This window comes from Ambystoma mexicanum, chromosome 13 (genome assembly GCF_040938575.1).
Source record: "Ambystoma mexicanum isolate Mex_15411 chromosome 13, UKY_AmexF1_1, whole genome shotgun sequence".
In the NCBI taxonomy this organism is placed as follows: Eukaryota; Metazoa; Chordata; class Amphibia; order Caudata; family Ambystomatidae; genus Ambystoma; species Ambystoma mexicanum.
The window spans coordinates 484246436-484270818 of NC_090938.1; the positions used below are offsets into that span (position 1 = coordinate 484246436).

Sequence of the window (24383 nt, forward strand, 5' to 3'; positions counted from 1 at the left end):
CAGTGGGCCTGCTGTGGAGCGTTGGTACATGTGTGATGTGCTAATGATCCTAACACCTGCATGATTAAATTCGAGAATTGAATCCCTTTCTCACTGTGCTTTAGAGAGGCTCAGCGTCACCTCACTGAGGACCCAAACAGGCAGAAACACGTTTCTGGGGTTGCTGTTGGTACTCTAGATCAAGGGAGACTTGCCTAAAATGTTGGTGCTGGGCTGCCCACGTGGGTGGGACCAGACGCATATGCAAATTGATATTTATCCTCTGCGAACGGTGCAGTGAGCTAAAACATGATTGTAGACCCTTCTTAGTGGAAGAAATTCCATAGAACAGGGTATTTGACTATTGTTCGTTCTCAGTAGATGGGCTCCCACAGTGGTTTAAATCTGAAATGATGTTGGACTGACAACACTTTGGTGCCTTTGGTGGGAAGCACTTTGGGGCAGACGAGGCTTGGTGTTATACAGCAACAACGCCTCGAAGTGGAAAGCCCATTCAGACTCTTAGAGACCGACTACAGTAGGCCTTCCCAAAATCGAAAGGAACAGACCCACAAGTTGGGAGGCCTCGAAAGAAGAGGCTTCATTGCTAGTGCCGGGCAAATTCCAAAGATCTACCTCTAAAGACTTAACACCTATAGCAGGTTACCTGGAATGACCCAGTCACAAGCACTGTAATTATTACAAGGGAAAGGGCAATCTGTTTTCAGAAACCCGAGGATAAGCATTTATTAAACACAACAGCTGCTGGGGTAAAAGGGACCCAAAAATGTGTGCAAGGAAGTTGGCGGACAAGATACAAGCCTTGCTGCAAGAACAGCAACGTGTCCACCAGAAACTAGTTTGCATTTGGTGGGGGCTGCATGCACTGTGCAGAACAAGTATCTCAGTTAAGATTGATCTATTTAAAGCAAGCAAATCTGTTGGAAGCAGGACCTGGAACACTTTGAGTTTGCTACCCAACACAATCTACACTAAGAGAAAAGGTGCCCACTCAGTGAAAGCAACCAAGGAGAAACACATGCCTGGGTTTGCTGTTGATACTCTTGCTCAGAGGAGATTTGCCAACCGTTTCAGGCTGAACTATTTTCATGGGCAGGACCAGACCGATCTGAAAAAGGATAGGTCTTCTCTTGTATTGCAGACTGCCAACACACGATTGAGAATCTCCAGGGGGAATAACTGATTGAGGCACAGTCTATAGAAGAGGCTATTTCAGCTTTTGTACATTCCGAAAGAGGATTTCTCACATTGTTTGCTAATTTATCGTACGTTATCAATGCAAACCCCTGTTGCCTTCTTGTACTGTAAGAATATTGTCATATCTTTCGATGAAGGAAGGCGGCCCTGGTTGCTCTGGGAGCACTGGCGTGTGTCTGCATGATGCCGCCTGTCATGACAAGCCGTTAGTTGCTCCATGCTGGAAGATTCATCAGAGTGCACCAACCAAGATGAGAGCCCTGCAGCGAATGTTTAGCACCTTCCTATTCCGCGTTACTATGGGAAGTGATTGCTGCAGAATATATTGGAGCGGACAGATGCCGAATTCTTGTGCCACAATGCAACTCTCCTGTTGTTGTCTTGCTTCTTGTGTGTGGATCATGTGCCACCCAAGTATTATTATTCTTCTATCATTCATACTTCTCTCTTTGCCACTTCTCCCGGCACCATCCTCCCAATTCTCTGGAAACTCAGATATTACTGTCATCCTTTCTGTCTGTCTGCTGAGTCCCATTCCATGCTCTTCACCTGGTTAGGGTACATTACCTCTGCATACCATATCCACTCCTTCCTTGGGAAGACCTACCCGCAGAACAGAACTTTAGTGGCTTGGTACCTGCCTTAACTTCAAGATAACTAATCAGAGGATTTTTTCCTTTTCGGTTTTGTCCTCTAGAACTGGCTTTCGTTCCTTGCGTCACCTGCTTTGCAGCTGTGCAGACCTGCTGGCAGAGTGACATCTGAAGTGGAACGATCGTACTTCTATGAGACACACTCTCTAAGCAAGTCCCAGGTGAGTCCAGTGGCAGATTGAAAACCCAGGCTTGTTGGAAACAAGATTGGGATGTCTTAGTTACTTACCTGTAACTGCATTTCTCAAGCATTGGTATCTTTCATAGATTCAGATGCTTGAATATTCCCTGTCGTCAGACCGAGAATCCTCTATGATTTAAAATAATTATTAATAATTGAATATATACATTATTTCCATAGAAAAAAATGAATGGAGATTGTCCATTATGCCCAACAGGCATTCACTTGTGTAGTCCCTCCACCTCACTTTGGTCCTTTATGACCCTAACCAATGAGGTGGTAGGGCTTAAGCTCCGCCCCAGGCAGCCATCTTCAGATTTTGAGCCGTGAGTAGACTACATGTATGATGACTACCGGGCCTTGGAGCAGCCTCTCAGGGGAGGCGGGTGGGCGGCATTTGTGAATCTATGAAAGATACCAATGCTGGAGAAATACAGTTAAAGGTAAATAATTAAGACTTCTCCAGCATTGGATCTTTCATAGATAGAATACCAAGCAGTTAAGCATGCCCACATTACTATACATCCTGAAGGTAGTCTTCAGTGAACCTAGCATACAGCAACTCAAACATGTCTCATTTACTAGGGGAAGGCGGGAATAGGCTGCTCCTACCTTACACAAAGAGGTAGCGGAGGACCGCCTGTCCAACCACTGATTCCTTGTTGGCATCTTCAGCCAAGCAGCTATGCTTGGCGAATGTATGCAGTGTGCTCCAAGTCGCGGCTCTGCAAATGTCCTTTATCGGTACTCCTGCGTGAAATGCGACCGAAGCTGCTCTTCCCCTGGTGGAGTGAGCTGAAGGAGGTCTGGCGAGTGGATCACCTTTAGACGGATGACAGTGACTAATGCATTGAGTCACCCAACGTGCAAGACTGTTTCGAGATATGCTGTCCTTTTGTGCGACCAGAGAATGTTATGAAAAGCCTTGAAGAGGAGCGGAACTCCTCTCTGCATTAGACGTGTGGTTCATGAAAAAAGTCGGAAGCACGATACGCTCCGAGAGTGACATTTCCGACAGCACCTTGAGTAGGAATTTAGGATGCGTTTTAAGGATGAAGCGGTCCCTTTGGAACATGGTGAATGGAGGTTCTGATGAAAGGGCTTGCAGTTCGCTGATCCTCCTGGCTGACATGATGGCTACTAGGAAAGCAGCTTTCCAAAATAGAAATTTCATGTCACACCTATGTATGGGCTCATATGGTGATTCCATGAGTGCTGCCAGGACTGTGTTCAGGCTCCAACAAGGAAACGGCGCTGGTGTTGGTGGAAAAGTATGCAGCAACCCTTTAAGAAATATTTTAATATCCGGGTTGGTGAGTAAAGATGGTTGATTTGCATTTGTTGTGTAGGCCGATATAGCGGATAAATGCACCTTAATGGAAGCCAGGGAGAGCCCTGCTTTATCTAGGTTTAAGAGGTATGGCAGTACTTGTTCCACTGACGTAGTAAGCATGTTCACCAGTGAGGTCTCACACCATTTGGTGAAACGAGTCAATTTCCGGCTGTATGTGGTCCGTGTGGACGGAGCCCTAGAGGCCTTGGTTATGTCCCAGCATTCTGGAGGAAGAGTCAAATTAGCTAGTTTTTACTGCTGAGGAACCATGCCTTGAGCGACAGACTCGCTGGTTCGTGGTGGAGAACCTTCTGATTCTGCTGTGTCAAAAGGTTCTGGTGAGCTCTGAGGTTAATCGATGGGGCCACTGTGACAAGTGCCGGAGGGTTGGATACCAAACTTGACGTGCCCATTCCGTTGCTATAAGTATCATTCTGCACGTTTATTCCTTCAAACTGCGAAGTACTCGTGCTATCAAGGAATCAGCTGGAAAGCATATAGAAAATTGCCTGTCCAGTTTACTGAGAGGGCATCCCCTATGGACAGATGTTCTGGATATCTGGAGGCGAACAGGTAACATTTCTTGTTGCCCTTGGTAGCAAAGAGGTCGATCTCCGGATATCCCCACTCGCGGAATATCGGTTGAGCTTCTGCTTCGTCCAGTTCCCATTAGTGAGATGTTGTGTAGTCTCTGCTCAGCTTGTCTGCTAAGACATTGTCCACTCCCGGCAGATGTTCTGATTTGATCTGAACTTTGTGCTTTAGTGCCCAGGTCCATAGCGTCTGTGCCTCCTGGGACAATATCTCCGATCTCGTGCCTCCCTGCTTGTTGGTATAATGGATGGAGGTTGTTTTGTTCGTCTGGATCCTTACTACCTGCCCTGCTAGTACAGGCAGGAAGGCTTTCAGTTCCCAGCGTATTGCTCCTTGTTCCCGAACATCGATATGTAGTTGGGACTCCTGGCCCGACCACATGCCCTTTGTTTGCAAATCTACCAGGTGTGCCCCCTAGCCTGATAGCGATGCATCTGTTCTGAGGAGAAGTGTTAATGTCGGAGCTTGGAAAGGCATTCCCTGCGACAGATTTTGAGGTGTGCTCCACCTTTTGAGTGCGTTATGGAAGGTTGCTGGGAGCTGGATGATCTCTTATGTCCCGAGTGCTTGTCTCCATTGGCGGTCCAGGGTCTCTTTTATTGGCCTCATGCAAAGTCTGCAATTTGGCATGAGAAATATACATGAGGACATCATGCCCAGGAGTGATTTGAAAGAGCGTACTGTGGCTGTTACATTGTATCGGAACCATGAGGTCAGTTGAAGTATTGCTGATATTCTGTCTGCTGAAGGCCTTACCCTGGGTATGCTGGTGTTGAGTTCTGCTCCCAAGAAGAGCACTGACTTGTCGGGTATTGGACAGGATTTTGTTTTGTTTATTGAGAAACCTAGCCCCTTCAGAAGGTTAATTGTTTTTGTGACCGCCGAGGTTGCGAGTTTGAATGAGCTTGCCCTTATTAACCAGTCGTCCAGGTATGGATAAACCTCTGTTCCTGTTCGTCTGAGTTTTGCTGCCACCGGTTCCAGGCACTTAATAAAGACTCTTGGTGCTGACCTTAACCCGAATGGGAGAACACAGAATTGAAAATGTGACTCCCCTATTGCAAATCTGAGGAACCATCTGTGAGCGGGGTGGATGGGAATATGAAAGTAGGTGTCTTGCAAGTCCAGGGTGGCTAGGAAGTCGTGTTTGTTTAACCATGGGAGGAGGTTTTGTAGGGATGTCATCTTGAAATTGATGCGCTTGATGAATCTGTTTAGCGCCCTTAAATCCAATATTGGTCTCCACTGGTCATTCTTCTTTCTCACAAGGAAAAAACATGAGTAGAAGCCTGTTCCCATTTGTTTTTCTGGAACCAGTTCTATGGCTGCTTTTTGAAGCAACTTGCGGATTTCCATTGTCATATGTTTCAAGAGGTGTACCTTGCGTGGAATGGGAGCTGGTCTAGAAATTCAATAGTGTGACCTTCGCGAATCACTTGCAACACCCATTTGTCCGATGTTATCCTCTGCCAGTCCAGTAATGGTGATAGCGGCTTATTCTTCCCCCCACAGGGGTGTGTCGTGGGTGGGGAAGATATGAGTTGTCAGTTTTGTTCGTTTTGTGTTTTGGCCTGGTTAGAGCCACGTCTCCCCCTTTGGTTGTACCCGGCCGTCGACTGATGGTATCTGTAATCCTGAAAGGTATTGCCCTGTGTCATTTGACTGTAGGGTGGACGGTTAAAACCTCTGTACTTGGATGATGATCCTCAAAAGGATCGAAAGGATCTGCGTTCCTTGTCCTTAAGAGAGTCGATAGCTCGAGCTGTATCAGTGTCTGTTTTAATTCCTTTGAGGTGGTCATCAATCTTCTTGCCAAAGAGATTGTGTCCATCAAAGCGCATATCCAGCATTTGAGCTTGGACCTCTGGCCTGAATTTTTTTTTTTTCATCCAGGCTTGCCTTCTTAGGACCGTACCATGGGCCATTCGACGAAAACTTGATTCTGCTAAGTCTACAGCTGCGTCAATCATATGATCGGATGTAGCTTCACCGTCCGATATGATTGCCCTAGCCTCTTCTTGAAATTCTGCTGGTAGGTGTTTGGATAGCTTATACATGCGAAGCCATAGTTCACGGTCAAAGCGCGCTGTCATGGCCAGAGAGTTGGTCGCCCTGATGGTAAGGGAAGCTGAAAAGGATACTTTCCTGCCCACAGCTTCTAATTTTGGCCCTTCCTTGTTAGGTGGGGCTGACAAAGGAGATGACGGGTTCGCCAATTTCTTTCTGGCTGCCACTGTGATTATGGAATTCCGGCTTCGTATGCCCTCTTAGGCATAGTGGTGCTGTGTCCGGAGCTTGGTAATCTTTTCTGGCCGCGAGACCAGAGCAGGTGTGGACAGAGGTGTAGATAATATCTTTGCTCCTGAGTCCCATATGGTATCTAAAAGAGGGATAGTGTTGATCGTTCTTCTACGAAAATGTAGCAATTCAATTATTAAAATATAGTCTTAATTGATTGGCCCTCCACGATTTTTACAGAATTCAAATTTGCTATATTTGCACAGACTAATAGAGTAAAGATAGAGTAAATAAAATATCAGGTCACATTTTTTTTTTACCTTAATAGTCTATGAAAAAATGAGAGTGAGGGAGGAGGAAAATAGCAATATTTTTACTCTAAAGTAGCAGTTACATCCTCCCATTTCTTGGTAATCTCTTTCCATATAAAATAGGCCGCACCGACATACACAAGAGAAGAAGCCATGTATATGCTTGACCAGAACTGATCTGTTACTATCATCCTTAAATCCCAAGTCAGATCCTTGTACCCTCTGTAATATAACTCTGATAATTTTTCACAATTCGTCAGCAGGTGTCTAATAGTTTCCACCTTATCTTTACACAACCTGCAGGCTCTTTTCTCCCTTGGTATGCCTGTCCAGCCTCCCACATACTCAAAACATGGAAGAAGATTGAATCGTAATAACATAATAAACCTAGACAATTTCATATTTGCAATTTTAAAAAGATAGCTTCTGGGTCTATAGGCGTCTAATCCTTGTAATCTTTATTCCATAAACCGTTTCTTATTTCCAAGGGAATCCAGGTTTTTACACATGCCCCACTCTATTGCTTTGCTTTTCAAAGTTTCAAAAAGGTGCACTGTTTCAACAATTTCTCTAGCGAGTTTAAGATTAATATCTTTTAGAAAGCTTATTGAGGTGCGTAATAGGTCTTTCATGAAACTATTATTGTTCATCTTAGTCATGCAACCTCCAACCTATTTTAGCAAACTATCGTCCTTTAATGATAGCATTCTTATATAAAGCTTGCAGCATTTTAAATTAATCTTCCAAAATGTGGTGAGAGAAGTAAGGCCCAATTCACATCTAATTGCAGCGATAGGGGTATATCTAGGTAGTCTCAGTGCAGGCCTCCACAATTCTCCTTCTATTTTGTCCAGATCTGCCGAAAATCTAGATGTTAGAGATTCCAGGGCATACAAGACACCCGGAACAATGCAACTCTTATAAATGTCTAATAGACCTTCGACTGAGTGACCCCCCCATAGTAGAAATGTATGATCTGATCACATTCCATTTCCTAGAGACTTTATTTGCCATCATCTCATAATAATATTTGAGGGTAGGTTTTTTCGCAAATTGGCATGCCCAAATATGGGTATGCCTCTACTATTTCGATTATCTGTGTGTCAATTTGCCAATTGTATTTCAACTTCTTACGCTTGCCATTACCTCCCCCAAAGATCATTATTTTTGTTTTCCCGGCATTTATCTTTAGGTTGTTTTCTGCCGCATACCGTTGAAGTTCGTCCAGTGACCTCCGCAGACCAACCGGTGTCCTAGCTATCAACACAGTATCGTCTCAATAAGGCAGCCAACTAATATGACACCCCTCAATCTTTAGGGGGAATTTTTTACATTATCAAATCTTTCTCCCATATCCACTACATATAAATTATACAACACAGGAGAGGTGGCACATCCTTGTTTTAGAACCAAATTAATGGATATAGGTGAGCATCTGGTGATGCCCTTATTCAGGCAGATAGTAACTGATGTTTCTCTGTACATTTCCCTCAATAGGTGTAGTGCCAGCGGATTCATTTTCCATCCAACTAACTTACTCCATAGCCTATCCCTGTTAACACAGTCAAAGGTTCTGGAGAAGTCTATAAAGCAACATAGAGCCTTGAATCTTTATTTTTACTAGTTTCTCCAATCATGCAATTCAGAGCCATCATATTATCTAAGGTGCTAGAACCTGTTTGGTAGGCTAATATGAGCTTGTTGTCTTTAATCCAACTATTAATAATAGTAAGTAAAAGTGAGCAGAAGATCTTACAGCTGGAGTCAGCCATCGCAAGTAATCGATAGTTGTTAGGGCAATCTCTATTTCCTTTTTTTTTTTAATTGGGATAAATAGAGCTTCTCTCCAGCTAGCTGGAATTTCTCCACTTTTCCAAATTTGTGTGAATAAATGTAACAATATCTTACAACAATGTTAGCTAATTTCTCCGGGCCGGAGGCCTGTGGCGCTTTCATCTTGTTAATAACTGTCAAGATGTTATACAAATTGAACGGGAAGATTCTGTCCTCTCCAGACGACCCTATTTCTTGCCTAACAACAGGCAAATTTTCTACAAAGTACAGGTTGTTAATATACTTAATCCATATATCCAATGATATGGTATTAACATCAGAGTCAGTTTCCTCCGCAAGGTATTGCCTACAGAAATACCAAAACTTTTTCGAATCATGGGTACGACATAAGGACAGAATCATTTTCCAATTTGCATTTTGTATTTAACTCTTGTGCGCCCTAATCCAATTTTTATATTTGGTATGCAAATTTTGAATAGACAACTTTTTTTCTATATTATGAGAATGCAAATCTTATTTAATATTATTTATGTCCATCTTCAGTGTGATTTTCTTTACCTGGATCTGACAGTCATATAGATTCTTATGTCTCTTTAACTTAATTATCTTCAGTTGAGACAGTGTGATTCTGCTATTTGTTTTCATCACCATGTTTAGAAGATCTCCAATTACCTTAAGGCCATTCAAAGTCATCTCCTGGCACGCTTTAGGTAAATAATTGAACAGCTCATCAAATTTAAGTTTTTTTCCGTCCAGCAAATCCGATTTGCAGCCCCATTAATTTGTAGGAGTGAAGGAGTAGGTAATCTCCTTAAGGGTGAGAATAGGTTGTTCACACATGAATTCGGTGTCCGTAAAATCTTCTTGTAAAATGATGTCTGGCAGCTCAGCCATCTCACTTAAGGGAGACAGCTGCGTTATTATTGGTTCCTCGTGGGCCTCTGGAGTGTAAGGGCTAGTACCAATTGGTTTATCTGTGTTATCCTTATTGGACGCCGTAACTGGGATGTCCGTGAATGGCGTCTCAGGCTTGTTTTTATCTGTTGACGTGGGAGTTGGTAGTTAGTCGACGGTTGCGTCGATGACGCTGATTGCTTCGTGGTCGATGAACCCTTGGCTCCGTCGACGAGAGCTTTGTGGATGAATGATGAGTTTCCTTTGTTGACGATTGCTTTGTGGATGACTATTTCAATGACGACTTACTCGATGATGAGGTTTGAAGAGTCGCCGTGGACGTCTTCAGCTTCGTCGACGGTCTGGTCGTCAACAAGCCCTTATCACTCAAGCCCTTATCACTGGTGCCGCTCGTAGACGGCGGTTTCATGGACGATTGCCCCCCCCCCCCGAAGAGTTTTTAGAAAACACCTCATTACTTTCAGAGGTAGTTATTTCCTCAGAATTACATTTTTTCTGGTCACCAGAGCTCAGAAAAGTTGTAAGGGAAGTCATCTCCATCTTTCTTGCGCTTTTATGAGATGGGGAAGCGCTCCTTTCCGCTGAAGAGGCCCTTCTCTATGAAGTTTGCCTCTCAGATGGTTTTATAGATGGAACAGGGGCTGTCTTGACAGATTCCTCATCAGAAGAGTGACACTTAGATTCGAGGTGTAGTAAATGTCTCATATGCCTGTCCTGCCAGGTTTTGTTTGTGATGGTCTTGCAAATGTCACACTTGTGGATGTCATGAGGGTATAAGCAGTAGATACACTTCTCATGAGGGTTCCTCATATAAACACGTTTCTTCTTGCATCTGGTGCAGTCCGTGAACAGGGAGGGCTTTTTGGCAGTTGGTATCTCCTCGGCCATGGTGTGAAGTGGTCTTTCACTCAACAAAAATAGGTCGAAATTTATAGTGTTTTCTGGTCCCAGAAACACACAACCAGTAGTACTTGATCAGGAGATCAAAATTGGATATATTTTTAAAAATAGCTCGAAACAGCTAAGGTTAAAAAAACAAAAAAAAGCTCACAGTGCTGGAGGTTTCCCTCTGTTAGGCTGCGGTGAAAAATCTGAAGATGGCTGCCTGGGGCGGAGCTTAAGCCCTGCCATCTCATTGGTTAAGGTCATAAAGGACCAAAGTGAGGCGGAGGGACTACACAAGTGAATGCTTTTGGGCATAATGGACCATCTCCATTCAATTTTTCTATGGAAATAATGTATATATTTAATTATTAATAATTATTTTAAATCACTGAGGATTCCCGGTCTGACGACGGGGAATATTCAAGCATCTGAATCTATGAAAGATCCAATGCCGGAGAAATAAGAGTACAGGTATCATCATTGGCATTGCAGGAGCAAGTTTTTACATTTTAATATAAAGGGTGTGAAAATATAACAATTGGTCATTTGACAAAACATGGACTGTTTGACCGTCAAGACACGAAAAAAGGCTCATCCCATATAAACATTGTATAAAAGATAGTGATGGTCCTATAGAAAATCATTATAATTTAAGCAGCAGTGAAACCTTGCTCTGTGGTGCCCCTTTTTGACATAATGTAGAATTTTACAAACAGCACTGGTGCACGGCTGTCATGTGGCATCAGCAAGCAGTGATTTTGGGCAATGCTGCAGGGCATCCCAAAAGCGAGGCAGCAGCCTGGGAGAGGGGCAGCCACAACCTTATCTCAGCCTGCTCCTCTCCTCCCCCCAGCTCCAGAGACACGCAGTCTCTGAAGCACAAAGCCAAGGAAGGATGAGGTGTGAACAGTCACCTCACCCTTCCTCCAAACACCAAGGTGCTAAGCACCATAAGGAAACCAACAGTCAGGCACGGCCAAGGTTCAAAGACCTGCCCCCATCAGGGGGCCAGACAGTCGGCTATCCGGCCGGGGGCTGTGACAACAGCAGCCCCCACTACCTGCATAACAAAGACCCAGGGCCTCCCTGGGTCTTACAAATAAGAGCAGCATGCTCTGAGTAAACGCAATCTGTTTGTGGACCCTGAACGGGGACCCAAACAAACAGGAGGTTCACTGTTTACTCAGAGTCTTCCAACCTCTTTTGCTTCTTTACCACAGAAACCTCCCACCCTACAAAAGAAGGGAGAAGAACAAAAAAGAAGTACAAGGCACTTTACGGTGCCCACAAGTCACGGGACACAAGGCAGGCAGGCACGGGCCAGAGGGGGTAACCTCAGGACCCGGTGCCCAAAAGTATGATACTATTATGATATGTGATTATTGTTTATTGCCATAACCATATCTGTACAATAAAACCATACAGCCTTTTATTGCCAACACTTGACACAAGTTGTGAGCCAATTACTATGGGTGAGGGTTTGGGGGTCGGCCAATACTAATGCATGCACATGGGTTCAGCAGTTACAATTAATATGAACTGCAGTCAGGCATCAGACAATGCAAGACTCAAAGTATACTTCAAAAGGCTTTCTTTTACAGCAAAAGTATGTTCAGGGTTTAGGGTGGACTGAAGGCAAGAATGGAGGTTAATCAGAGATGAGCAATTCCAGCCTTCTTAAGGTCTGTAGTCTGTCCCTCATTTCCTTGGGCTCTGACTCCTGGTGATCAAATGAAGTCACTGACAGTCTGTCCGCTTTCAAGCGTGCCCTGCACTGCTTTCTTGTCTCGGTGGAGTGGTTCTCTCTATCGTCACCTGCTGTATGCCGGTCACCGAGTTGGTCCCTTCCACCTGTCATTGCTTGCAGGCCCCTGTGTCGCTGATCACAGTTCAATGTCCGAACGATGTTGGCCCAGTCCACAGTAGGCCTGGGTGTGGTGCAACACAGGCCTTGGGGGTGCCTGTGGCAGACTCTGTCACTGCTTCTGGGTGAATAGGCACCCTTTTTACTGAACAATTCTTGTAATAGACACCACCTCTGTCCCCTGGCCTTGTTTCCTCCCTCCTCCCGACTATCATGTCCACTCCTGCTTCTTCTTCGATGCCCTGCAATGATCAGGCTCACTTCCTCTCCTGCTTGGTTTCTAGCCCTCTCCCTTCTTGCACTTCCTTTCTGTCAGCCTTCTTTGTCCTCTGTCAGTTTTTTCTGCACCCGAGATTTTACGCTAGCCTCCTCCCCTCCTTCCCCTTCTCCTGCAACATCCTCTTTTCCTGTGGTTATTTTTCTCTCATCCTACTTGAGTTTTCTGTCTCTCCTTTCTTCCATTCCTCCTTCACTCCTTTTCTCTCAACCTCTCACTCTTCAGGTGTTCCTCTTCTCTCACTCCCTAATGTTCCTCACCTTACACACTGCTCTGTTCCTTTCTCTACTTTTCCATCCATCCATCTCCACGTTTATTTTCACTTCTTACTTCCTCCCCCCGAACCCTCTCAGTGTCTTCCTCATGTCTTTTCACCCTCCTTCTTGCATTTCCTCTCCTCCTACTCTCCCTGTTCCTCCACCTTTTCTACCCTCCTATCTCGTTCTTTCTCTTGCTTCTCTTCCCCTCCTCACCAGTCCGAACCACCAGGAACACAGTCACTCAGCAAAAAAAGTGAAATGATCCAACACATTCAGATGACACACATTATGTCACTTTGCCTCTGCAAACCTTCCGACAGTTAGTACAGTTAAATTGGCAAACATTTTAAAAAAATAGGGCGGGTATATCATGTACAGTATGAACAACAGAAGGGTGGAAGACCTACTTACTACAAGCATGATTTAAAACCCAAACTATTAACTTGAGCTTGATGGTTCTGCACTGTGAGAGCGAGGAATTATGGCACTGGTACAGCAGCGGGTACTGCAGATTAGAAGGATAGTTGGCTGAAAAAGCAGTGAATTGTTGTGGTCTTTACAGGACAAGCGCTGGAGGAAGAAAATGGCTGCCAAATCAAGGTTGATTTGCACATAATTGACTATTCACGTGTAGTAAGGTAACAGCACTTGTAAACAGTTACTGAACACATTCATGTAGTTTGCATAGAAATGATGAACTTGGAAGTAAATACAAATATTCTCTTCATATAAAAATAAGGTAAGCAGTGAGCAATACTTGTCCTCTGAGGAATAGAGCCATGGTCCAATTGTGCTCTAGAGTGCAGTGACAAAATGATGGGGCAACCGCAGCACTAGGGCAAAGGAAGGGCAGATGTTCAGGCCTGATGTGCAGTAAGTGAGGACTACATTGTTGGCAGGGAAGTGTTGCGGGTTAGAATGTGGGCATGTGTGTGTGTGCTAGACAATAACATATCATGCAGAGTGCAAAGAATCACATGCGCCATGCATATTCTCACAAACGATTGTATAAGCAACATGTGTGCTTACCTGCGATGCGATGGTTCGCATAGCCTCTTCTTGCCGTCTACGCATTTCAGGAGTTCCGGGGCAGCTCCCACTTCCAAGAGTAGAGTGACCCTGGCCTTGTTGAGTAAGGGGCAGCTCTCGGTTTGCATCCACATCTGCGCCAGAGAAACGTGCTTAATCAGGTATGCATGTCAAACATTCACAATGTATTATACAAAGCTACAACACAAATGACCCATCATGGACCCCCGCCCCTGTACCTTGTTAAGTCCTACCCTAACATACAGGAATGTTGTGTATGGATAAATATATTAGAAATATAAGAATATTATAAATAGCCTATTCTTAAATGGGCGGTTGGTACTTATTCTATTCAGACAACAGCCAACAGAGGGGGACTGTACTATCACACAGACCATATGCTACCTACGTTTTGGAGAAGCGTGGGGGCTATCCGAGGCTATTTGTCTCATGCGTGTGCCGTGGCAGCTCAAAGCGACCAGACGAGAGATGATGGCCGTTTTTCCAAAGCCGATGTTCCCACATATCACCACGCCTTGGTTCACACCATCATTGGCACACTGCAGCTGGGCATCGATCTCGTGGAACAGCCAATCCCGCCCAACAAACACTGCATCAGTGGTGATGCTGGGCACCTCGAAGAGGAGTGGTTTCAAAGAGATGTCCGGCGGTCGATAAGGTGCGAAGCGTACTGTAAGGAGAAGGAAGAGAAACTATATTTAATGCTAATGGACCTAATCAAAGTGAAAACAAGATGATTTTACATGACCAGATTATAGTTTTAAAAAGTGCAAGATTAAGGTCATGAAGCATATCAGGATTAGAAGCACTCAATGGCATCACTGATCTCTTGGCCCCATGGGGCCAGCTTTAAGCAAACATTAATGTTGATGTTCTACACTTTGTGGGCTCTTTTACAAAATCACTCAAGTTTGATTGATGAACCGCTCCTGAAATCACTTCACCACAGCAGCTCTGTATTAATTGAAGAAGGTATTAAGCTCTGCATGACGTAAACGTATTTTCAGTGCACAGGGAAAGAATAGTAGCAACCTTACTAACGATCACCCATTCCCCCCAACCACAGATCTCACTTGGAGATAACCATCCCCCTGTACCATAGATCTTGCAGAGAAACTGAACGGATGTCGGGGAACAAAGTGGGCATGTGCTTGTAACAAACAGTGATTCTGAGGCAACCGGAGAGAGGTACAAGGAGCAAATTAAGGGCGTTTTTGTGAATATGACAAAAAATTAGTAGATGAGGGCTCATTTGTGAAAAAAACAGCAGATGACATTTGGAGAAAATAAAGGTGCTTGAGCAAACGGGGGTGACTATTGGAATGAGCAAGTTGGAAGTTTGGAGCGGTGATGGGGCTTTCTAAAGGGAATGCTATGGGTGTTGTGGAGAAAACCCGATGAAGGGGCTTTCTAAAGGGAATGATATGGGTGTTAATAAAAAAGACGTTTAGGAACAAATGATCAGGTGATTTGAAGAGCAACGTGACAAATAAGGTTATTTATAAATTGAAATGTGCTGTTTCTGGAAATAAAAAGTAACATTTTGGAAGAACGAATTTACTGTAATTTAAGATGACAATACAGTGAGACGAGTCGAATAAGTGAATCTACTGGAGGGCAATGGACGGGTGTGCAATGAAATGGCATTTCAGGAGCAGCATCGCAGGTGTTTTGGAGGGAAAAGACTGACTGCAGGAGAGGAATCTGGATAAAAATAACATTATTTCGGAAATGGGACAATTTCCATAAAATCACATTACATCACATACAAAGTTAAAGACATGACTGTGGACCATTTCTGGAAGAAAACGTGGTGCAATTTCACCGAAAAATGTTGGGTAGTTTAAGTCGAAAACAAGAGGTATTTTTGGAGTATGCAGAGGGTCATTTTTGGTTAAAGCAAGAGGGATATTGTGCATACATTGATCGGTAATAATACATGCAGGCCAATATGATACCATCAAAACAAATGCATTTTGGAACTACTGCTTAAATACAGACTCTGAATCGACGTACATTGCACTTTATTGTCTGTGGAAACAAATACTTGAGCGCTTGGAAGACTGAAAATAATTGTAGATTTTAACTTAATCCTGTGATTTATTGATTATGGATCGATGATGTACTTTGCAAAATTTTACAAAATGTTAAAATGATACATTTGTATAAATGCATGTTTTAGAGAATGTTTTAGTGAATGTTTTAGAGAAAATGTTACTGTATGTTAATTAACTATGAATAATATGAATATTTGATGTATGTTAAAGAATGTTTTTGATTGGTTTAATATGTATTTTGTAAAGTTCTTATGAACAAGTAAATAATAATAATAATCGGCATTTCCTTAGTCAATGAGGAGTGACATTTCAAGATCAAAGATGCAACATTTGTAAGTGACGAGGGTTCAGATGGAAAAGCTACAGGAATTTCTGAAACTACACAATGTTTTTTGTGAGCAAAGAGGTGACATTTTTTCAAACGAAGAAAATCTGTAAATCAATGAAACAAACAATACAACATGTATTAACACTCATTGTGGCATTCTTTAATGAGGGATTTTAGAGGATGAGGCCTGACCTCCCATCCTGGGGCACACAGCAGCATGTTTCACATGCACACTGAATTAAATGCCCATGGTCAATATGGATGCTACAACTTGGCTTTGATTGAAAAGGGGATGCAAACTGCCTGTTATACAATTAAAGGATCAACCTTTTGAGTAAAAGGGCCCCTTTGAAAATAGCACCTGGTTTCCCATCCACCAAGATAGCTGCCACTACCTATTGAGGCCCGAGGCATTTTCCACTGGTGCCCAAACCAGTTACCGGTCATGGATATGCCCCATGCCATTACCTGGTGCTGCCCGAAAATTCGTGAGTTTGAGTATTTCCACCCGATGCAGCCAATATCAGGTTATTATACATTAAATTACTGGACTCAGAAGAAATTGGTGCCTCCTAGTGACAAGTGGTACAGGTACAGAAGCAAATCCCACGTCGATGCCTAAGGGTGTATGCACGCTCTACAAATTTAAAAATAAATAAATAACCCTTGCTGCATGCAAACCCCAACAACTATGCCCCTCTAGGGATTAGTAACATACCTATAAACTATTTGCAACATCCACTGAACATTTTACTAGATCACAGCCTGCTGCCACTTTACATCAAAACCCATCTTACATGAGAAAGCAGGGCTCTTATAGTTGGCATTTTTATTAGCTCCCCTGCCAACAATTAAAACCTCCTGGTGGATTACAATTAACGTGATTTGATATTTTGTTATGCCCCGGCGGCTCACTATTCAAGGTTATTTGCTTCATGGGCTTTTCCAAAATGCTCATTAACAGGGGCAAAATCTCACTCTCTCAAAAAACCAGTGCGGAAAAAAATGGGTTTGGGGGAATTTGAAATTCAGCGGTAACTAGCTGCCCAAAAACGTGACATGCTCACTTAACCACTGACTACAGCATTTTCTGTGATAGTTTGACGAGTGGGTAACCACAACACAAAGCAGGCTGAACTCCAACATGCTACCTTCCTCTCTGTCACCCTGCAGGCCTGATGCAACTGTACCAGAAGACACGCTCAGTTTGTTGACAAAACTGTTTTTGACAGACCTTTTTTTGGCAATTTGGAAGACGGTCATCGACAGTTCATTTTGCAGGGAAGGTTAGTAATAATACGTGTCAAAAATATGAAAAACAGAGAGGGGCTTAAAGAAAAAAAAATGTGAGCTAACTCTACGGCGCTGGGGCATGCACAATGAATGGATGGGAGTGAGGCGATTTTCGATAGGTTGGCTGGGGAGGAAAGCGGTTGAGCCGGAATGCTATAGTGGCAGTGATGATGCTTATGAATAGGACTATACGTGATGCATTCAACAAAGGTAGCAGGCGCCCCTCTCACAGAAGAACAAGGCACAATAACCTGTTCAGTGGTTGTTAGCCACATTGAGAGTTCGCAGCCATCTGCTTTTTGCTCACTGTACCTTTCACAGAAGGGAAATATCCATTTGCATATCAGTCTTTGTCCCGCCCACATGGGCAGTCCAGCACCGAAATGCTATGGCAATTCCTCTCTGAACAAGAGTACCATCAGCAACCCCATACACGTGTTTCAGCCTTGTTGGGCATCATCAGTGAGGTGAAGCTGAGCCTCTCTAAACACAGTGAGCAGGGAGTCCACGTCTGGTTGCCCCCAGGTAACTTAGGGTGCCCAACCCCAAGTTCCTTCAAAGAATTCAACAAAGGTAGCAGGCACCCCTCTCTCGGAAGAACAAGGCATGATAACCTGTTCAGTGGTTGTTAACCACATTGAGAGTTTGCAGTGTGATGCAGTGGGAGGTAGGAGTTGAGGATGCTCAACGCATGGTGGAATTGTAATGAATAATGAACAGCGCTATACTAGAATCCCCCATACTGGCAGTGATGTGAATTTGTTTCATGTTTTAGTTCTATGTAATACGGATAACATTTCAATAAATAAATAGTTTAATAAAGGGACAAGGGTATATGGCAATGGCTAAAGAAATAGGAGTAGCTGTGCAATCCCCTATTTAAATAAACAAAACCATCAGCCCACTCCATGAAAAACAAATGTGTTCCTCAGAACATCGATTAACGGATGCATTGTCAAAGCCGGCACACCTTTGTGCACAAACAGGTTTGCTCTGCAGGCAGACCTGGCCCTGGGGTCGTTCCTGGTCGCCCTCACTGGAGAAGTGCTTTTTTCTCATTGGCTCTCAGGGATTATCATGCTCCCCTATCACAGTGATATATATTATATACGGGAATCTTGAATCTCATTCCATTTTCTTCTGCTCAATAGTCTGCCCTTTGGGCTACTCTTGCTGTGAGTTTCCAGCCTTTGAACACCTAACTCACAAACATACATTGCCACATAAATACTAGCACAAAAAGCACCAGAACAAAACCACTTCAACGCACCACTGTTCACCTAGAATTGCCTTGGATATCACCTATTGAGTGGCTGGCTTGCTACTAGCCAACCCATGCGTCTCACCATTACCTGTTATCTGGAATTCTGGAATTCAGTAATGGTGAGTTTCTGCTTACCCATAAATCGGGGCAGGGGGCAGTGCCTGCCAAACATGGCACTGCGTAGATTTTGATGCCATCGATTTCAGACCCCATAGGATGCCCCATCCCAATTAATATACACCATAGAAAATCACACTGATATGTACCTGGCAGCACCAGCATGAGCGGGTACAGGACTGATGCCTAGAATCACGTTTGGTCGGACTGGCCTGTAGGTGAATAGGACAATGCCCCAAAGTGCCAACCCATGATTCTAGTATGGGCCCGTTTTTTTGGCCAGAATAAGCCATGTTTATGGCCATGGTGGGCCAGTTTGAATACGTCACTACACTTGTTTTAACCAATGTTAATGAGAAAATATATTTCCAAATACATTATTTGCACCATATGTTTCCAAAAACGCCCCCTTGGGTAGTACTCTGAGAGACTGTTCTGTTCAGAAATTAATTGTAATGTGCGATTGTGGGCCACATTTTAATTGGTGCCTGGACTGACATGCCACAGTCTGACGCTGCCTAGAATCCAAACTCCCCATCGACGTCATTTAGGGGTCGCCAGGGGTCACAACTGCGACCCCTTTTTTGTTTTTACATTGAGGCACATGGGCTGTGGCCAGCAGCATGTGGCTTTTTGTTTCTGGAGTGGCTGGTTTTATAATAGCTATAGCCAGTTAAATAGCTCAGTGGGTTGAGCGCTGGCTGCTGCAATATGTGTGTGATCTGCAGGTTGTAGGTTCGACTCCCAGCAAGGTCAATTCAGCCTTTCATCTTGCTGAGGTTGATAAATGAGTACCAATACAGGCTGGGTGATATTGTATGTATATTTGTTTTATATGAAGCGCTATATAATAACACATCATTATCATATAGCCTTGGACGTCTGCTTGTATTCACAGTCATTTGGCAATGTGGGCCTATACGCACTGATATTAACAATGCATATGGTGATACATTCCTGTATGAAATGTATATCACTTCACAGTGGTATCGTAACCATATTTTTCGTACTGTACTCAGAAACAATGTTATGTGATGCCACTTCCTGTTTTGTCGAGGGGTGAAAGGTTGTGCTCCATCGCTTCCCGTGATGCCACTTCGGGTGGTGTTAAATGACATCACTTCCTGTGGTGTCATCAGAGGTCCAGGTTAGTGTGATGTCACTTACGCTACCCCTGACATTTTGGTGAAATGACGACCCTGAAACTCCCCTCACTTGCCCACCTTCCTCCACGCTGAATGCACAATGCCCCCTTTCCCTACCCCTCACCATGTCCCTGATCGCTTTTCCCCATTCCAGTTGCCTCCAGGCCCACAACCTTGGGCCATTGCCAGGAGTTAACACCTGCGCCCGCAAAAGGGTACGTAATATGCAACACTTTACCAAAGGATAATTGATTTCACTTCGCAAAGAAAAGCACATGTAAAGTTTTTGCCAGAAACATCTTTTGACTTATATTCTTAGTTGGCGCTGAAACAACCATGCTAGCAAAAGATGCAGGCCTTGTTTCACACACTGGGAGCAAGAGGACAGCGAATGTTCATCTTCTAGAAATGGCAGCGGGGGCGACGGTATCCCATTGTCCAGTAGACTTCGTCCAGCTGCAATCTCGAGGTATTTTTGTCAGGTAGAATGCACAAACCTAACCTTGTCGATAAAAACAAACCGTATCCAATATTCCGCTGCTGGGCTCCACATGGAGCACCAGCAAGTTCACTTTTTTGTCAACGCATTATTATACAGCAAAAGAGGGGCTTCGCAACGTCAAACTGGTCCTCCTGCTTCAGACATAAACAGCCCATCTGTTGCCTTCTGCCCGAGGCTTGTAACTGGAGAGTGGGCGTAGCTGGTGAGACGCTGCAGAAACAATCGAGAAACCAAAAAAGGGATTTGAGCAGGAAAACTAAGACGGGGTGGCTGGCCTAGGGCCCATGTGGGCCACAGTGAGGGAGTCCTCTAGTAAAGAAAAGGCAGCATGACAACCTCCAAAGGCAAAGGGCTTGTACAGTGTTTCAGTTTTCTTCTTTACAGATGCGTGCGGACAGGTGCCTAGAGGAGACAGGAAATGAAGTATAACATACGCCATAAAACCATGCCGCCTCAAAGAGGTCCGGCGGGGTGGGGGGGTGATTGGAAACTCTGAAATGTGCACACTAGACATCTACTCTACAAGGCGAGCCTAACAACAATTCAGTTCCGTTCGTGTTCCACATACAACCCCTGAAGAAAGATCTTGGATTGCGGCGCGAATCAGGGAGGAAACCAAGGGAAACGAAGTCTGGGGGGTTTGCAATCTCCTTAGAGCGACGACTGAGGGAGGAGGGGCGAGAACATCTACACGCACATAGATTGGTTCATTTTGGGAAGGGCTGTTTATCCAGTTTGTCAGTATCATCAGTATCATAAATCTATTAGCAGTTATATGCCCAAATAAACCACGGTATGTTGATGTACAAAATATATAACAAGCATTGGCAAACGCAAAAGCTTTACAACTTGGGCAAACGGGTGAGCGTGTGCAATGTGGTCCCCCTTCCCCCATTCCTCCATCATGGTGCTGTACTCAGTGTGTGCGGTCCGCGCGGTCTTGTAAATCCACATCCCAGTGTCCCCAACCCGCCTCCCGTGCCCTCCCCCGGTCCCTATTGGTTGAATGTTGTTCCGGTATTGCACGAGAGCCTAACCCTCTGCACATTCGCTCCCTGTGCCATTTACAACTTGGACAAACAGGTGAGCACATGCAATGTGGTCACCTTGCCATTCCTCCATCATGGCGCTGCATTTGTATCCCATAAGACTCACACAATCCTGCTTGCAGGCCCGCCCTCAAATTCGTTCAGTGCTCAATTTCCTCCCTAGCCCTTCCCCCTCCCCCGATTGGCAAGCTCACTGGCCATAAGCGACCCTCCCAGGGCAGCCCTCTGCCCGGCATCCCCTGCGGCTAAGGGCCCCAAGGCCAAGGGCAGCTCCTACATTGGCGGCTCCAAGATGTGTCTGCAAGTGTCCGCAGGGGAAGCCAGTAGCTAATAGACACCAACAAAAACTGTAAGTGAGGCATGGGTGGGATGTAGCGAAATTACTCTACTCCAGAAAGCCCCCGCCACTCTACCTTACCTTTCCATGACGTAGACTGCCATAGACTTACGCCATGCATATTTAGAGAGATTTGTGACCACCAGCCTAAATCTACTCATGGCTGGACTGTAAATGTTGCCTTGCATTGCATACTAACATACTTGCCAATGTTAACATGTGCCACACCTAGAGAGAACTGTGAAGATTAGCCTGCGTCACATCGAGATAGGATTATAAATGTTAGCATCTGCCACACGTAGATGGATCTTGAATGTTAGCATGTCTCACACTTAGAATTTGTGAACATTAGCCTGCGTCGCACCTAAACAGGATCGTGAATGTTAGCACGTGCCACACTTAGATGGATCTTGAATGTTAGCATGTCTCACACTTAGAATTGTGAACATTAGCCTGCATCGCGTCTAGATAGGGCTGTGAATGTTAGCATGTGCCACTCTTAGATGTTAGCATGTCCAACACTTAGATGGAATCGTGAACCCTGGCCTGGGCTGCATCTAGACGAGATTGTCAATGTTAGCATGTGCCACACATAGATGGAATTATGAAGGTTAGCAAGTGCCACACTTAGACAGAATTGTGAATGTTAGTATGTTAAATATCCGATAACTTACTAACCAAAAATGCTTAACATCTCTGCATACTTCTCACTCAAAAAACGCACACATACATCTCTCGCAGAACAACCTGCAGGCACTTCACAACACCGCAACAATACATAAGCCGCACCGACAGCACACTAAGACTGACATCAATCTGATACTCACACCAAAGCTCAGCACCCGGTGTATAGCGAGTTGAAGCTACCAACAGAACACCACTGCTCCCACTATCCTACTCCCTCTTCACCTTACTAACCATCCCACCTTCTCGTTTGCAGATCCGCCAGAGCGCCTGGGAACCAACTCTGTTGGTGATGGTGCGCGGTACAAATACCTTTAACATTTAACATTTTGCTTAGGATTGGAATAGGCATTTGCCAGGCACTGCCATAATGGTTCTAACTGGCAATACGATGGCAACAGCTGGAAAATGGTATGAGCACCAGAGCATCTGATGATAATGCTCGAAAAACCCCTAATAGGTATGCACTTCCCAAAAAGGTTGCCTTTGTCAATGCTAGTTTCTAACAGAAAGGACAAGATGTGAGGCCACACATCTTGTTTACAAATCAATTGACCTTTTACACCGTCGAATTTTGGTGTTACTGTTTGATAGAGCTAACTCGAGCAGATCCCAGGAGGTTGTGTTTTGGTCGGGGTAGGTATGGCCATAGGCACTAGCATGGCCATGGACAGTCAGTCAATAGGGAGGGGACGGGAACTGGAAATGGCCACATTATTTCGAATACTCTACAGTATTTGGCAACTTAAGAGATTCAACTCATGTGCAGTGATTACATTAATATATAGGGAAGGATAGTTAACAGATTATCAATATTTGGTAAGAACTGTACTGAGGGAGACAATGAAGCCATTACATCCTACATTACATAGAATTCAGGAAGTGTTTATTCTATGGAAATGAGGCGATGACAGGGGAAGAGAAGTGTTTCATAAGGTTATGTTTGGATGCCAGTTTAACAGTGTTCACGTCAGGGGCAGCTCTGCCAGAAGGTAAGATACAAGAATATAGAAGAGGTACAAGGCAGGTTATGCATGGTAAGGCAATAATGGATTTCTGATATTGGGGAATCCAGCGGTGATGCAGTATATGGTGTAACAAAATCACAGTGCCAACATTGCATACAGACCATGGTCAGAGTAGGGCTGACAGAACCAGCCATGAAGTATTCCCCCCCCCCCCGAGAAAGCAACTAGGTAGGAACTACAAGGCCCCAATGAAACAGGTTATTCAGGACTGCATCTCCCAAGATGCATCACGTTTTTAAAATACAAACCTGGATGGGATTCCGGCATTACTTTCAGCGATTCAGAAAGAGATATGCTATAGGAAACATTTGCACATCCAGAGATGCCACTTAGTCAACAGGTGCAGATCCTACTATCCACTGCTAGCCAGGCCTCAAAGTGTTTTTGGGTAGAGGTGGTTCTTGGAAGTTTAAACGGAGCACAAGTGAATATGACCAGCACTTTTTGAAGGGTCTCAAGGCGTTGGACTGGGAGAAGAAGGAAGCGACTAGTTCGTAGTCTAGCTTGCCAAGTCGTCATTGTTAACCAGACTGTCAGGAGATTGAACAGTGAAATGAGGCACATTTTGAAGATGCTGTGCAGGCGGAAGCAGGACAAATTGGAGGCAAAGATGATAAAGGTGTTGTTGACTCTCATTCAGCTGTTAATGTTCACTGCAAGGTTGCTCTCTAATGAGGAGGGGAGAATATAGACTTGCAAGAGGTGGGGGGGATAAAGGAGATGTGATTTATTTTGAGAAATGAAGCTCAGCCCGCGGCCAAGATGGCCATGTTTCCCTAAACTCCACATGTGACCTGAAGTGAGGGGAGGTGAGTACCACTGCCACCAGGGGAAAGGGAAGTCCTCTTGCCGAACCGCAAGTCCAAATGGGCCGCCAGCCTGCAGAAGGAGTGTGAACTGCCGGGGGACCCCAGGAGCACCAGTAGACACTGCTAAGTTTGCCTGCCCCGGATAGACCGACTGGGCCGAACGATTGAGGAGGGAGAATGAGTCGACGGGTGCTGCCTGGTGTGCTGCGGGCATCGAT

At 44.5% G+C, this 24383-nt stretch overlaps 1 protein-coding gene across 6 annotated transcripts in view; it reads right to left on the bottom strand.

The window, feature by feature from the left end:
- The window catches only part of TANC2 (tetratricopeptide repeat, ankyrin repeat and coiled-coil containing 2), a 3436361-nt gene that overhangs the window by 476026 nt on the left and 2935952 nt on the right, over positions 1-24383 (bottom strand). For all 6 annotated transcript variants that reach the window (XM_069634135.1, XM_069634134.1, XM_069634133.1 and 3 more), the window contains 2 exons: positions 13941-14222; positions 13532-13665 (listed from right to left, as the gene is read on the bottom strand). In XM_069634135.1, the coding sequence (XP_069490236.1) occupies positions 13532-13665; positions 13941-14222 (416 nt within the window). The remainder of the gene's footprint in view (positions 1-13531; positions 13666-13940; positions 14223-24383) is intronic.